The following is an 18,145-nucleotide window of genomic DNA, read 5'->3' on the forward strand; positions in this document are numbered from 1 at the left end:
CGTGGTGGGTCTCATCAGGAACAACGACGAGACCCACTACAGGAGCGAGATCAGCCGGCTGACCATGTGGTGCGAGAACAACAATCTCCTTTTGAATGTGGAGAAGACGAAGGAGATTGTTGTGGACTTCAGGAGAGTGCACACCCAACACTCCCCTCTGACCATCGACGGTGCTGCTGTGGAGAGGGTGAGCAGCACCAAGTTCCTGGGTGTGCATGTGTCGGAGGATCTCTCCTGGACCACTAACACCGCATCACTGGCCAAGAGGGCTCATCAACGCCTCTACTTTCTCTGCAAGCTTCGAAGAGTCGGAGCAACACCACACATCATGCGCATGTTCTACAGGGGTACGATCGAGAGTGTCCTGTCATGCTGCATCACGGTGTGGTACGGCGCCTGCACAGCGACTTGCCGTAGGTCCCTTCAACGCATCGTGAGAGCAGCGGAGAAGATCATGGGCACCTCTCTCCCACCCCTCCAAGAACTGTACAAAACCCGCCTCACCCGGAAAGCCACTAAGATCGTAAGTGACCCCACTCATCCATTACATAGTCTCTTCAGCCTGCTGCCGTCGGGGAGGAGACTGCGCAGTCTCCAGGCCAAGACCAGCCGGCTGAGAGACAGCTTTTTCCACCAGGCTGTCAGGTCACTCAACTCCCTCCCTGCTTTGCCCCCTTTCCCCCTGTTGCCCTCCACTCACACATAAACACAAACTGGACTGTTTCACTTTCCACTCCCGTCTATTCCCTAACCTCCCTAACCTAAGCTGCTGTGAAGATATTGCACTTGATACATACAATACTCTCTGCACAATGATCAATAACTGTATATATTCTTGCTCTGGTCATGGAATTTGCACATATCCATTACTGCTGAATGTTGTCCTGCCATTTTGCACTACAAGTATTTGTTTGTTTACAATTCTACACTTGATACTTATACTTATACTTTGTTATTACATTTCTACACTTGATACTTATACTTTGTTATTATATTTCTTTAATACCTTCTTTTGTGAGGTCAGGGAGTCCAGAGATCAGGTATTTCAGTTCTCAATATGTCTGTGATGTATTGTAGAAATGACAATAAAGCTGACTAAGACTAAGACTAAGACTTGAGAGTGTTTACACAGGAGAGAAAAGTGAGAAAATGTGTGTAGTGAGGGGTTTTACAGCCTTAAAACATCTATAATAATTGTAAAAAAATAATGCTGCTACTTCGCGGAATTCACCTATCGCGGGCTATGTTTAGAACGTAACTCCCGTGATAAACGAGGGACCACTGTATAACCACAGTTTTTCATGATTTCTTCACATCTGCGAGGCATGGAGTCAACCAACTTGTGGCACCTTTCAGCTGTTATTCCACTCCAAGATTCTTTAACAACATTCCACAATTCATTCACATTTCTTGGTTTTGCTTCAGAAACAGCTTTTTTTATGTCACCCCACAAGTTCTCAATTGGATTTAGGTCCAGGGATTGGGCAGGCCACTCCAAAACATTATTTTTGTTGGTTTGGAACCAAACTTTTGCTCGTTTACTCGTGTGCTTGGGGTCATTGTCATGTTGAAACACCCATTTCAAGGGCATGTCCTCTTCAGCATAAGGCAACATGACCTCTTTAAGTATTTTGACATATCCAAACTGATCCATGATACCTGGTATGTGATATATAGGCCCAACACCATAGTAGGAGAAACATGCCCATATCATGATGCTTGCACCAACATGCTTCACTGTCTTCACTGTGAACTGTGGCTTGAATTCAGAGTTTGGGGGTCGTCTCACAAACTGTCTGCGGCCCTTGGACCCAAAAAGAACAATTTTACTCTCATCAGTCCACAAAATATTCCTCCATTTCTCTTTAGGCCAGTTGATGTGTTCTTTGGCAAATTGTAACCTCTTCTACACATGTCTTTTATTTAACAGAGGGACTTTGCAGGGATTCTTGCAAATAAATTAGCTTCACACAGGCGTCTTCTAACTGTCACAGCACTTACAGGTAACTCCAGACTGTCTTTGATCATCCTGGAGCTGATCAATGGGTGAGCCTTTGCCATTCTGGTTACTCTTCTATCCATTTTGATGGTTGTCTTCCATTTTCTTCCACGTGTCTCTGGTTTTTTGTCCATTTTAAAGCATTGGAGATCATTGTAGATGAACAGCCTATAATTTTTTGCACCTGCGTATAAGTTTTCCCCTGTCCAGTCAACTTTTTAATCAAACTACGCTGTTCTTCTGAACAATGTCTTGAACGTCCCATTTTCCTCAGGCTTTCAAAGAGAAAATCATGTTCAACAGGTGCTGGCTTCATCCTTAAATAGGGGACACCTGATTCACACCTGTTTGTTCCACAAAATTGACAAACTCACTGAGTGAATGCCACACTACTATTATTGTGAACACCCCCTTTTCTACTTTTTTTTTTTTTTACTAATAGCCCAATTTCATAGCATTAAGAGTGTGCATATCATGAATGCTTGGTCTTGTTGGATTTGTGAGAATCTACTGAATCTACTGGTACCTTGTTTCCCATGTAACAATAAGAAATATACTCAAAACCTGGATTAATCTTTTTAGTCACATAGCACTGCTATTATTCTGAACACTACTGTATGTGACAAGAAAGCATTTTCACTTTAAACCGCTGCAAAAAGAAGTCTATTTACTGTTTGGTGGCAAATGGGTGACAAAATGATGAAAAAATAAAATAGAAGTTGTGGACTTCCTGCACATAACATATTGGTGGTGATGTACATAAATAGCCTTTGACAGAAACAGTCCAAAACAGTCATTGTTGGTTTAACCCTCTGGGGTCCGAGGGCATTTTTTGGACAGTTCACTCGCCTCGCATAAATGTTTTATTATTGCTGTTAACAGCTCTCCCTGCATCCCACAATCAAGTTTTATGTCTATTTTTTTCTGGCCAACCTGTGCTTTCAGAATATATATGTTTTTGTTGTGTTTTATAAGTGTAATAAAGGTTTACAATCAAAAACAGGCAAGGAAAAAATAAAGTGAAAAGTTATTTTCCACACACATGTATTCAAAACACACAGCAAACTATAATAAACAACTGTTTTTACACTTTATAAAGGTAATTTGAGGTCTTGTGTGAAAGACTGTACAACAAAAAGGTTCAAACAGTAAAAACAAATGCACATTTTGAACAATATATACAAAATGGTCTGTGCGTTTTGTTGTCCATTGATATGGTAAACTTTATACTTTACGCAGAGAAAGCAACAGAGTTATCCAGTAACATTCACATGCAAACTAGTGGAGCAATCCTGATAGTTACACACTTTGTTTGAGCATGTGAGATTGTCATCAGAGGCTCTCCGTCTGCTCCTGCTTTCACTGATTACTGTGCATAATGGCGCAGGGCGCACTGATTATGTACTAATAGTATGTACTCATTGGAGCACCCAGGGGGCTATTCAAATGGGCCAACTAGTAACACATTACTCCTGAAAATGATCTTTGGTTTTTCATGTGAGGTAAATCTGCCCTACGATTGGATTTTGGAAAACCATGTGACCGTGAACCAATTCTGATTGGACACTCACATTGCACACGTCATCACACAGCTTCTATGAGGAGAACAAAGATGACTGATGGCTGGCTCGAAAGTCCGCGGAGTTAACTTTTCAGCAAAAAAAAAAAGTAAGTTTCTATCTCAAATCATTCAAAAGTTATTTATAATTTAGTAAAGCTTGGCGTCGATCCCAGAGGGTTAAACAGTTTTGTCTTACTGATAAATGTTTTTATATGTTCATCTAAGTGTGCGTTATAGATACATGTGATCACTCGACGAGGTGGTGTTGAATTGCCATGAAGAATGCTTTTAACTGACTGATTTGTGGGTGTGTTCAGTGTGTTTATGTGTAATTACCAGTGTTTGGCTGTTTTAAGGTAGAGAATAGAACTTTTAAAAGCCTCACAATTTTGGCTTGTTTGTTCTTTAAGGCAGTAAGTAACCTGTGCACCTTGTCTGACCTGATTTTGTGATCATGTGTTTTCTGTAAAGCTCCCTGCATGTTTTCACAAGACAATGAAGAAACTTTGCTGTAATATATATGCTTGAAAGTCAAAATGCATCTATTACATAACAAAAGGAAACCTGCAGTGAACAGAGCCTGTGCATTGGAAGGTTTCTGACTGTGATTATTAAGAACATGATGAGTGTTTGCAGAAAATGGCATCTCTGCAGATGATGTTTTGGATCTGAAGTGCAAAGCGTTTTTTTGAAAGCTAGATGCGTTTGTTGTGATTGCTGACTGACGTATATCTTCTCCTGAAAATAGTTTTGACTTTGAAAAGCTGGTCTGATATTCACCTCATCTGTCTTTTTGCTCTGGTGTTGTCTTGCAGAGGCCTTTGACCTGGTGCTGCGTCACGGCCGAAACTCCACCCTGGCCATGTTGAAGTCAGAGTTCCCGGGTCTCGGGAGCAGCGCCCAAAGCTTGGTGGGGCAGCTCTTCCTGGACATGTCGCTCTACATCCTGGGTTCAGACTCTTCAGTGGACAATATGGTGGAGCTCCTCTACAGCCGCCTCTTCCTGCTGACATACCGCCGCCTGCTGGGCGGCAGTGCATTCGCTGTGTCTGAAGAATGTGTCAGAGAAGCCTGGAAGGACTCAGGAGCCTTTGGACCGTATCCCAAACGGATGATGACCCATCTGTCTCGCTCCCTCCTAGCCACACGAGTCTTCCTGCAGGCATTGAACCTTGGTATTGAGGTTGTCAATACTACAGACCACATGCGGCCAGGTAGGGACTGCAGCCGGGGCCTGCTGAAGCTGTGGTACTGCCCGCACTGCCAGGGCACGGTGGGACCACCGGCCTGCAGGGGCTTCTGTCAGGCGATGATGCACAGCTGCCTGGGGGGAGCAGCAGAAGTGCAGCCTCATTGGAGGAGCTACGTGGAAGGGCTGGCGAAGCTGGCAGGTGCCATGAGGGAAGAGCAGGATATGGAGGCGGTTGTTCTGAGACTGCCCTCACTGATCAAACTGGCTCTCAAACACGCCGTGAACACACGCAGCCGCCTCAGCACTCTGGTAAGTCGAGTTAATGAAATCGCACACACATTATTACAGACTTACAAACGCATCAGGACACAAAGGAATGTAGGAAATGTGTCATTCTGACAAAGGGGACTTGAGACCAGACGTCTACCTTATTGAGTGAGATTACACTGCAGGTGAAAAGTCTTCATTCAAACAATGAAAGAGAGAATTGCTTATTGATCACATGCCAAATAAAAAATAATTTATAGTAGATCATATTGAGAGAGAGTTTTAAATACTAACAGGAGGGAAAAAGAAAATCAGACTGAACCTCCCAGCACATTTTGTGGAAAGTCGTCAAAGGTGGTGACCCGTTATGTGAGGTTTAGAGTGTAATAAATCCATCGTGTTTGTTCGTGGCCCACATGTGAGGTCAAGAAGAAGTGCTCATGAAATATGAAGGTAGGTTTCTGCCGAGGTACAGAGCTGGATGTGCTTTTGCTCTTGTATATCTGCTGAACTTTTCACTCTCACACCCCAGAGCCCCGCAGCGACCAGGTTTCTACTCAGAACACATCATTTATTAACGCACAGGTTGACCTCACTTACTCTGCAGCATGGGGGCGTGGCCACATCCTTGCTTTGCTGACTTCAGGGAAAGCAATTTCTGTCTCTGAGATCCTTATCCAAAATTAAACAATCGCTGGGTGGGTTTATTTAAGATGACAGCTCCAGTCTTCGCAGATGGCTTTATGCTGGGTTTATGGCTCTGTGTTTGGTTCCAGTATATTGGATTAAAACCTGCTTTGTCAGTTTGCTGTTTAGCTCAGAGACGAGTCTCATTAAGGCGCTGCAAGAGATCAAACCAAATGAACACTTTCAGATTACTCGACTTCAGACATGATATTTAACTGAGTCCACTCTCATTTCCACATCATCACATTGCAATGCTTTGCTAGAAATATTGGCATCACTTAAAGGACAAAACAGGAAAGTAAGACATAAATTAAGTAAGAGATAGAATGTGTGGCTGGGGATGGTTCCAAAACTTTTAATCAGAACTGCAATTAAGTGATGGCTAACTTGAAGCACTCCTCCAGAATATTTCAAATCATCTTTTCAACATTGTTACTGAGTCTGTATCAAGAGAATGTCATCATGAACTGTGCTAAATGGGGTCTCAATGCTTCACTTGTGGATTGAAAACTGATTCAAAACTCAGTAGGTAAAATAAGTATTAAACATGTCACCAATTTTCTCAGGAAATCTATTTCTAAAGGTGTTGCTGACATGGAATTTTCACCACATGTCAGTAACAATCCATCCACACATACAAAGAAATCAAACCACAGATTTCTATAAATTACATTATGTGTAAAAATGTGAAATGACACAGGAAAAAAGTATTTAACATCTGAAGAAAGGGAGGTGCAAAGAGGCATGGAAAGTCAAGACACCATCTGAAATCTATCAGTAATCAGAAAACAATCCTGCCCCTTGTCAGTGCAAATTAATATCAGCTGGTTTGGTCACAACTGGTGGCCAATAAAAAAATTGGGTACAAGCAAAGAGCTCTCAGGATCTTCACAACCTTCTTGTTTCAAAACATACTGATGCCATTGGTTACAGAAGGATTTCTAATCTTACGAATATTCCAGTGAGCACTGTTAGGGCCATAATCTGAAAGTGGAAGGAAGAACATTTCACAGTAAACCAGCCATGACCAGGTGAGGAGTGAAAAAAAATGATCAGACGAGCCAAGGACCACTTGCGGAGAGCTTCAGAAAGACCTGGAATTAGCAGATACATTTGATTCAGAGAAAACAATAAGTAGTTACTCAACAGCCATGGTGTGTATGCATACTCACCACACAAGACTCCATTGCTGAATAAAAAGCATGTTGAAGCTTGTTTAATGTTTGCTGCACAACATTTAGATAAGCTTGTGAAAAAGTGGAACAGTAAAGTCTGGTCAGACAAGACCAAACCTGAACTGTTTGGATGCCATACTACACACCATGTTTGGAGGTCAGATGGTCCCAAAACACATCATACCAACAGTGAAGTTTGGAGGTGGAGCCATCATGGTGTGGGGCAGGTTTTCTGCATACAGCCCTAGCAAACTTCATAAATTCATGGAAAGATGAATGTAAAAATTTACTGAGATATTCTTAATAAAAATCTGCTGCCACATGTTAGCGTGCATGCATGTGTGTGGCTTTGATCATGGACAAACTGGTGAAAGCTGACATTTGCCTTTTGGTATGCTAATATATTTTGTGTTAAGGATGAACGCCATGACAATGGAAGCTGATAGGACTAATATATTTGGAGAAATTTGGGATATTATCTAAGAACTGATAGTGACTTAGTGGTTAGCACTGTTGCCTCACAGCAAGAAGGTCATGGGTTCATTTCCCATTGGGTTTGATTCTGTGTAGAATTTGCATGCTCTCCCCGTGTTTCCATGGGTTCTCTTCGGGTGTTCCAGTTTCCTCCCACGTCCAAAGACACACAGGTTAGGTGGACTGGAAACTTTAAATTGTCTGTAGGTGTGCCTGCGGGTGCGAATGTGTTTGTTTGTCTGTATGTGGCCCTGCGACAAGCTGGCGTACTGTCCAGGGTGAACCCTACCTCATGCTCTATGACTGCTGGGAGAGGTTCCAGCCCCCCGCAACCCTTAGTTGGACTAAGCGGTTGAAGATGAGTGAGTGTGAGCTAACAGTTGTGATCAATGGACACTGAAAATTACATTCTGGACTCACACGCCATTCCAGCAGGGGGCGGTAAATCATCTACGAGTATATATTAAAAGCTAAGTGGCCTCTGCGTATGTGTGTGTGCGTGCATGCATGTGTGTACCTTCTAACACAGATAAACCAGGGAGAGCTGACATTTGCCGTTTGATATGCTAATGAATTTTGGGTCAAGGATGAAGGCCGCCAAAACTGAACATTGATAGGAGTAATATTTTTGGAGAAATTGTGGATATTACGTAACAACAGTGAACAATTGACATTGATAATTACATTCTGGACTCATACGCCATTCCAGCAGGGGGCGGTAAATCATCTATATATTAAAAGCCAAGTGGCCTCTGTGTATGTGTATGTGTGCGTGCATGTATACGTGTACCTTTGGACACGGACAAACTGGGGAGAGCTGACATATTTGGTATGCTTAAGAAGTCAGAAAGTCACAAATCATCACAAAAAAGGTGGATGAAAGATCCTGCACCTTTCCCATCACCAAAAATCCTGTGAATCGAGTGAAAAAGGAACGACACATAACTGAACTACAGAAAAAAAACAAATCGAACATCAACCTTGATGCTTTAAACAAAATCAAAACGAAACATTCACGATGACGTGACTGAAAGCAGGTGCAGCAAACCTTGTCCTCATGTCCGCAGTACTTGCAGGCTTGCAGGTGCGGGAGTTTGTTTGTCTTGACATCAGGTGAGAGATTTTTTTGTCTTCACATTCTGAGCTCTCGCAACATGTCTATACCTTGTTGTATACTTTACTTGGCATCAGACATGGGGAACTGTCTGTGTCAGACAAAGGCTATTCCCGAAGACATGCAGGCCAGCCACAAACAGTCAAAACGTGCGTAAATAGTGAAAGTAGTTGATAAAACATTAACGCTATTATTTCTTTATGGAAACATTGCTTTTTCGTCCAAAACATGGATGATTCATTAGCGATACAAGTATGTTTCGTTCAGCTCGTCAAAGCTTTAGTTATTGATTTGTTCAGATATCGTCAACCCTTGTTCAATACATCGGACTTGAGAGGTTGAAAGAGGTTGGACGAAAGTCAAACAAAACACTAACATTATGAAAACTAATCAAACATTCAGAAACCGTCAAGAACAAAAGCAAAACAAAGTATGGACGAATAGAAGTTGTCGTCTCTGTTTGTTCAAATTTTTCAACAGTTTAAAAATTCTGTCGAAGCACCACCTGCAGGAACGAAGCTGGACGAAAGTTTCACAATAACCCTGAAAGTCAATGAAAGTCCAAATTTCTTCTTTCATTTGGATTTTGTTGTCCTTCTTTAGGGGCCCTTCACAAATCGTGTGAATACAACCCCTGGCAAAAATTATGGAATCACCGGCCTCGGAGGATGTTCATTCAGTTGTTTAATTATGGAATCACCCTGTAAATTTTCATCCCCCAAATTAACACCTGCATCAAATCAGATCTGCTCGTTAGTCTGCATCTAAAAAGGAGTGAACACACCTTGGAGAGCTGTTGCACCAAGTGGACTGACATGAATCATGGCTCCAACACGAGAGATGTCAATTGAAACAAAGGAGAGGATTATCAAACTCTTAAAAGAGGGTAAATCATCACGCAATGTTGCAAAAGATGTTGGTTGTTCACAGTCTGCTGTGTCTAAACTCTGGACCAAATACAAACAACATGGGAAGGTTGTTAAAGGCAAACATACTGGTAGACCAAGGAAGACATCAAAGCGTCAAGACAGAAAACTTAAAGCAATATGTCTCAAAAATCGAAAAATGTACAACAAAACAAATGAGGAACGAATGGGAGGAAACTGGAGTCAACGTCTGTGACTGAACTGTAAGTAACCGCCTAAAGGAAATGGGATTTACATACAGAAAAGCTAAACGAAAGGCATTATTAACACCTAAACAGAAAAACCCAAGGTTACAATGGGCTAAGGAAAAGCAATTGTGGACTGTGGATGACTGGATGAAAGTCATATTCAGTGATGAATCTCAAATCTGCATTGGGCAAGGTGATGATGCTGGAACTTTTGTTTGGTGCCTTTCCAATGAGATTTATAAAGATGACTGCCTGAACAGAACATGTAAATTTCCACAGTCATTGATGATATGGGGCTGCATGTCAGGTAAAGGCACTGGGGAGATGGCTGTCATTACATCATCAATAAATGCACAAGTTTATGTTGATATTTTGGACAACTGAAAGGATGTTTGGGGATGATGAAATCATTTTTCAAGATGATAATGCATCTTGCCATAGAGCAAAAACTGCAAAAACATTCCTTGCAAAAAGACACATAGGGTCAATGTCATGGCATAGGGTCAGTGTCAATGAGCAGATCTGATATGATGCAGGTGTTAATTTGGGGGATGAAAATTTACAGGGTGATTCCATAATTTTTTCCTCAGAATTGAGTGATTCCATATTTTTTCCTCTGCTTGGTCTAAAAAAGTAACTCTTACTGACTGCCACAATCTTTTTTTCTTGATTTCTTATAGTGTTTCTTAAAGCCAGAAAGTTGCCATTTGAAATGAGTTTAGTTTTGTGTCATGTCTGTGATCTGCTTTTTTCTACAAAATTAAACAACTGAATGAACATCCTCTGAGGCCGGTGATTCCATACTTTTTGCCAGGGGTTGTACAAATCAGGGCAGATCATGGTAGAACAGCTCGTATGAGCGAACCATGAAAACATTGAGCCGACGGGCAGATGTGAACGATCCCGCTGCAACGGTTTTGTGCACACGACGGTGTCGTGCATGAGCGTGCATGAAACCGGGGCAGCGGGAACACAATGTGAGCAGCTGGAACATGAGTAACCACATTGCGCAGCTGCTGTGAAAAAAAAAAAAATACATGCCACCCATGGGATTCGAACCTGCAATTTACAAAAACTCTGATTGCCAGCCAGAAACTGCACTACCATCACTGACATGTAAAAGGTGCGGAAAAATCAATCAATCAATCAATCGATTTTATTTATATAGCACCAAATCACAACAAACAGTTGCCCCAAGGCGCTTTATATTGTAAGGCAAGGCCTTACAATAATTACGTAAAAACCCCAACGGTCAAAACGACCCCCTGTGAGCAAGCACTTGGCGACAGTGGGAAGGAAAAACTCCCTTTTAACAGGAAGAAACCTCCAGCAGAACCAGGCTCAGGGAGGGGCAGTCTTCTGCTGGGACTGGTTGGGGCTGAGGGAGAGAACCAGGAAAAAGACATGCTGTGGAGGGGAGCAGAGATCAATCACTAATGATTAAATGCAGAGTGGTGCATACAGAGCAAAAAGAGAAAGAAACACTCAGGGCATCATGGGAACCCCCCAGCAGTCTACGTCTATAGCAGCATAACTAAGGGATGGTTCAGGGTCACCTGATCCAGCCCTAACTATAAGCTTTAGCAAAAAGGAAAGTTTTAAGCCTAATCTTAAAAGTAGAGAGGGTGTCTGTCTCCCTGATCTGAATTGGGAGCTGGTTCCACAGGAGAGGAGCCTGAAAGCTGAAGGCTCTGCCTCCCATTCTACTCTTACAAACCCTAGGAACTACAAGTAAGCCTGCAGTCTGAGAGCGAAGCGCTCTATTGGGGTGATATGGTACTATGAGGTCCCTAAGATAAGATGGGACCTGATTATTCAAAACCTTATAAGTAAGAAGAAGAATTTTAAATTCTATTGTAGAAATAACAGGAAGCCAATGAAGAGAGGCCAATATGGGTGAGATATGCTCTCTCCTTCTAGTCCCCGTTAGTACTCTAGCTGCAGCATTTTGAATTAACTGAAGGCTTTTCACGGAACTTTTAGGACAACCTGATAATAATGAATTACAATAGTCCAGCCTAGAGGAAATAAATGCATGAATTAGTTTTTCAGCATCACTCTGAGACAAGACCTTTCTAATTTTAGAGATATTGCGCAAATGCAAAAAAGCAGTCCTACATATTTGCTTAATATGCGCATTGAATGACATATCCTGATCAAAAATGACTCCAAGATTTCTCACAGTATTACTAGAGGTCAGAGTAATGCCATCCAGAGTAAGGATCTCTTTAGACACTATGTTTCTAAGATTTGTGGGGCCAAGTACAATAACTTCAGTCTTATCTGAGTTTAAAAGCAGGAAATTAGAGGTCATCCATGACCAGACTCAAAGGGGTGACCCTCTGCTTGGGCCATGATACAAACATAAATTACAGAACAATTCACAGAGCAATTCATGGACGAATACAGATCTCAGTCCCTCCTTGTACCAGAGTCTCCCAGACCCTGCAGATTAGTTACAAGACAGTGTATTAAGAGGCCCACAGCCAGCAACTAGAGCGCATGGTTGCAGTTTTATAAAGATGTAACAAACATTCATTCAACCATTCAACCCCCTACTAAAAGAGATACTAACAGCCAACGTCAAACTTTGAGAGGTAAAAACAAAACCAACATCTCATAGTGGTATTCAGTACAAGGAATAAATGTCACGGTTTGAACTTTATGTTCAGTTGGCAATTTATTAATACCAGCAGACTGGCTCAGAGGTGGAAACTTATGGAACACTATTTATGATATGCTAACAACAGGTGGCTTCTTCTTCTTCTGGGCTTCTTCTATGCTGTGCTTGCTGCTATACTGTATGTGGTGCTTCCCAAAGTGGTGAAAAAAGACAAGGACAGGCCACAGCACAGTAGTAAAATCCCAAAGAACATCCTTGGTTTTTCAAGAAATATGTATCTGAAAGTAAGCTATGCCACTTTAGGCTTATTCAAATTTATCATGGAAAAAGAATGTCTACATTAAACAAAGAATCATATCAGATTGCATCATAATGCACTGAGTTGAATCATTCCATCTGTCTGTAAAGCAAGAAATGTCTGTGTGTGGATGTGTGTGGATGTGGCTCACATATCTCTGACTGTTTGTCAGATCAACCTCAGCTTCTGGATATGGCTTGTGCATGGCACGATGATGTGCATCCTTTATTATGAAGATTTTGGGGAATCATTTTCAAAACCTTTATTTTGATATTCAACCTTTATTTTGACATTGGTAACAATGGTAAGGCTACAGATACAGCTGTTCAAACCACTAGAGAGCTGCGTGTCATCACTCTCTCAGGTGGTGTTTGTAGTTGCCATCTGCCACGCCGGTGTTTGCCAACCCGGACAGTGGGAATACCACCTCAACCGGCAACTTAGCCCCGCGACTGGACAGCAACAACGTCCGAGGCCCGCCCAATGTGGTGAATTCACTGAGGCCGCGCGCTGCGTCATTAAAGCCGCGCGTCACGAGTGCCGCTTCCCCGAGGCCTCGTGCAGCCACCGCGGATCCATCAGCGCGGAAACACCGAGGCCGCGCGGCACCAGCGCACTGCAGATCCATCCCGGTGACAAACAACGCAGGCTGTTAACATCACAAGCTGCTCATAAGCCGACCATGGGGCCTAAGAAGGTTCTGACAGCGGAGGAAGGTGACGATATTAAAACATCTCTGGACTTTCTATCAGAGGAGATTTCTGTTGTGAAGCAGCAACAGAAATCAATCATGGATCTGGTGGAGGAGGTGAAGGCATTATGGCTCCAGAACGCCGAGAAAGACCGGCATCTGGTGCAGCTGGAAAATAGAGTGGCTGAATTGGAGCAGTACACCAGAATCAACGACGTCATCATCACAGGTCTTCACATCAAACCACGGTCCTACGCACGGGCGGTAACAGATGAGAGCGGAGGGGATCCCAGTGAACAGGAGGTCAGCTCTGTGGAAAAACAGGTTGTTGATTTCCTCCTATTTAAAGGTATAGAAATGGATTTAAATAACATTGAAGCGTGCCACCCTCTGCCCCGGAGAAATGACGGTGATAAACAAACCGTCATCATGAGATTCATCAACAGAAAACACAAAACAGCACTGTTAAAACAAGGAAGAAAACTGAAAGGGACAAACATATTCATCAGTGAACATCTCACCAAACGGAATGCCGACATCGCCAGGAAAGCACGCTTCTTGAAGAAACAGGGAAAAATCCAGCACACATGGACTTCAAACTGTAAAATATTCATCAAACTGAACGGATCACCAGAACAAGCAAAGGTTATGGCAATAAGGAACATCGAGGAGCTGGACAAATATGAACAATAGGTATGAGGACTCAAACACATCACAGCACCATGATGCAGACTGGAGCAACCCACTCATCCACATCATCTACACCCGGAGACAAGAGAGACATAATGACTAAGGATAATGATCCGTTTATTTCTGCCCAGGAGCTCTGTCTAGATACATTTAATTATAATAACTCTGCTCTTCGCCCCTTCGAATCTGAAAATGATCCTGATAACTTTTTCAGTGAGAATATTGTGAGACAGTGCAAATATTTTACAGAAGAACAATTCAAAAATTATAAAATCAGTGATGAAGATTTTTCAATTATACATTTCAACAGCAGAAGTCTTTCTCGTAATCTGTCCACTATTAATGATTGTTTGAAAACATCCAAAAAAACGTTTTTCAGTTATTGCAATTTCAGAAACATGGTTAAATGAGGATAATAAAGATCTGGTATATGTTGATGGTTATGAATTGTTCCTGGTTAATAGGCAGACGAGAAGGGGCGGAGGCATTGCATTGTTTGTAAGGTCAGATTATAACTGTAAACTCATTAACAACATGTCATTTTCAGTGGACAACATCATGGAATGTGTTACCATAGAAATGACATCTATAAACTCCAAAAACATAGTTGTTAGTTGCATTTACAGAGCTCCTGGGACAAATATTGACACCTTTGAAGACATTATCTTAGGAATGTACAACAAAATCAACAGAAATAAGCATTTATTTGTCTGTGGAGATTTCAATATAGATTTTTTAAACCCTCACAATCATCCACAAATCACTTCATTTATAAACACCTTGTACTGTTTAGGACTGTTTCCAACCATCATTCATCCTAGCAGAATAACTATGGACTCAACAACTCTCATTGACAATATTTTAACTAACGTTATATTCGGTAATCTTAGTGGGGGACTACTGGTCAGTGATATCAGTGATCACTTGCCAGTTTTCTCAGTCTTTGCATTGGAGGGTTGTTGTATGTATCAAAGCAATATCAAATTCATGAGTAGAAAAGTAACACCTGAAACAATTGATAATTTAAGGGAGGAGTTATCAAGTCAGAATTGGTCAGATGTTTTTGTTGATGATGTTGACAGGTCATATGATGCTTTCATCTCCATTTTTTCCAGTTTGTATAATAAACACTGTCCATTTGTTGACAAAATATATAGAAATCAATATAGCAACAAACCATGGATAACTAAGGGACTTCAGAGGGCATGTAAAAAGAAAAACGTACTATATAAACAATTCATAAAACTACGAACTAAGGAAGCTGAAAGTAAGTATAAAACATATAAGAATAAGTTAATCAATATCATGAGACTCAGTAAAAAAATATATTATAATGAGTTACTTGTCAAAAATAGAAATAACATCAAAAAACACATGGAACATATTAAATGAAATAGTAAAAAAAGAATAGAGTAACGAGATTATCCTTCATTTTTTCAGAGTAACATCTACATCACGATTGATAACGATGAGTCTATTGCTGAACACTTTAATGAATACTTCGTTAATGTGGGTAAAAATCTTGCCAGTAAAATTGACTCATCAACTAATAACTTCTGGGTAAATAATTCAACGTTTAACAAATCTGTTTCAATGTTCATTGGTGGTACTCATGAAAGGGAAATACTTGATCTGGTTCATGGTTCAAAAAGTAAGAAATCGACTGATTTTAATAATTTGAATATGGCTTTATTAAAAAAAGTTATTGATTGTATAGTAAAACCGTTCAATTATATTTGCAATATGTCACTAAGTACTGGTAAATTTCCTTCTCAAGTGAAAATAGCGAAAGTAATTCCTCTGTTTAAAACTGGTGACAAACACACATTTTCTAATTATAGACCTATATCACTCCTGCCACAATTTTCCCAAATTTTGGAAAAAATATTTGCTAAAAGATTAAATGATTATTTACTGAAGCATAACATCATTTGTGAAAAACAATATGGATTCAGAAGGTCTCGAACTACATCACATGCTTTGATGGACTTTGTGGAAAGTATAGCAACTGCAGTTGACAATAAACAATACACAATATGTGTTTTGTTTTGTTTTTTATTTACAGAAAGCGTTTGACACAATTAACCATGGAATACTATTAATTAAACTGCAGAAATATGGAATCAGAGGTCTGGCATATGAATGGATAGCTAGTTATTTACAAGGCAGATTTCAGTATGTTCAATTCAATAATACAAATTCTGAACTCAGGGATGTCACATGTGGGGTGCCGCAGGGCTCAGTGCTGGGTCCTTTGTTGTTTATAATCTATAAATGATATAAGTTGGGTGTCGAGTTCACTGAGATGTGTCCTTTTTGCGGATGATACAACTGTGTTCTGTAGCGGTGAAAATCTTGAACAGCTTCGGGACATAGTGGAGAAAGAACTGGAAAAATTTAAGGTTTGGTTTGACACTAATAAGTTGTCACTCAACCTTGGGAAAACTAAATGTATTATATTTGGAAATAAACAGGCACCCAAATGTAAAAATTTAACTATAAACAATAAGGAAATTGAGTTAATAACAGAGAATAAATTTTTAGGTGTTATAATTGATAATAAACTTAGCTGGAAACCACATAGAAATTATGTGAAATCAAAATTGTCAAAAACTATAGCCATTTTGTATAAAGCCAAAGACCTACTGCCGCAAGAAGGGTTACTTACCTTATATCATTCTCTGATGGTACTATATATGACATATTGTGTTGAGTCATGGGGAAACACTTACAAATCAAATACCAATCCAATATTCCTTTTGCAAAAACGAGCCATATGAATCATCTGCAATAAACATTATCGTGAACCAACTCATTCTCTATTTGTGTCTTTAAATTTATTAAAATTCATAGATTTGGTTGATTACATTACAATTCAAACTTTATTTCGAGTGAAAAACCAAGCCTTACCGAGACATGTCAAGAGTCTGCTCCGATTGAGGGAATCCAGATATAGTTTAAGAGGTTGTGCAATTTTTATGAAACCACCAGTAAGAACAAATGTAAAGGGTTTTTGTGTGTCTGTGGTTGGGGTGAGGAAATGGAACAAATGTTCAACAGAGGTTAGAATGAGTAGTACCTTAGTGAGATTTAAGAAACTACTCAAAAAGAACATCATGTCTAAGTATCATAAAGAAGCAAATATAATTTGATTTATATGGAATGTTCAATTTATAAGTGGGACTTATTGTATATTTGAATGTGTGGGTATGTATATGCGTATGTAGATATATAGATATGGGTAGGTGTATATGTATATGTATATAAGTGACTGTGTATATGTATGTATATATTTATGTTTGTAAAGTATATACGTATGTATATAGGTATATATGGCACAGCCCAAGCAGAGGGTCACCCCCAAGAGCCTGGTCTGCTTGAGGTTTCTTCCTTATAGGGAGTTTTTCCTCACCACAGTTGCCTAGTGCTTGCTCTGGGGGTTGGTAAGGTTAGTCCTTACTGGCTTAAAGTGCCTTGATTCGACTTTCTTGTGATCTGGTACTATATAAATATAATTATAAGTGAATAGTATATTGATGTGTATGTCTGTGTGTCGACATGTAGTAGTGAATTTGTATTTATGTAAATATGACTGATTAGAATTGTTGGACTTGTACTAGCAGGGGTGGGCGATAATAAGCTTTGCTTCAGCCCACACCCTTTCGGACTCACTAGTTTTGTCTGTGTTTGTTTGTGGAATTGTTCATTTTTTTCTATTTGAATATTTTGTGTGCCGAATAAAAAAACTTTGTCACTTTGTCACATTAGTACTTCCAAGATGCCTCACTCCGAGTCGTTTCTGTTCTGCAAAACCTCCATTTGTATACGGATTTCTTTCAGAATTAGTTTCCACGTTCCATTCGCCCTATTGAGGTCAAATCTTGAAAAACATCAAAGAGTTCGCCGCTCTGCGAGATCTCAGTAACATTGAGAACTGCATTGAGACATTCTGATAAGGCTGCACTTTAAACGCTGCACAAGAGCATTAACATCGCAACATAAAACTCTTTGTATATTGTGCCTAAAACTCTCATGATTATATTATCTGGGTTTTTAGATGTTGTCATTGTGTTTGTTTTCTGTAAACATGCGAGAAGCTCAGGTTGTTTCTTTGTTATTTTCAGTGGGAATCGCTGTGAGCTGCAATCGATTCCTGTTCATGTCATTCTGGGGTAAAGTGAAGTTTGCTCTTTAATGCCCTGCTTATTGTCCTTTACAAGACTGTTTGTCCAGATTGTTCCAGAGTAATATATATAAGAT

General features: G+C 40.4%; 1 protein-coding gene across 1 annotated transcript in view; it reads left to right on the forward strand.

The window, feature by feature from the left end:
- The window catches only part of gpc3 (glypican 3), a 643,491-nt gene that overhangs the window by 423,259 nt on the left and 202,087 nt on the right, over nt 1–18,145 (forward strand). The window contains exon 3 of the mRNA XM_034181673.1: nt 4,376–5,061. Coding sequence (XP_034037564.1) covers nt 4,376–5,061 — 686 coding nt within the window. The remainder of the gene's footprint in view (nt 1–4,375; nt 5,062–18,145) is intronic.

The sequence above is a fragment of the Thalassophryne amazonica genome, chromosome 11, assembly GCF_902500255.1.
Source record: "Thalassophryne amazonica chromosome 11, fThaAma1.1, whole genome shotgun sequence".
NCBI lineage: Eukaryota > Metazoa > Chordata > Actinopteri > Batrachoidiformes > Batrachoididae > Thalassophryne > Thalassophryne amazonica.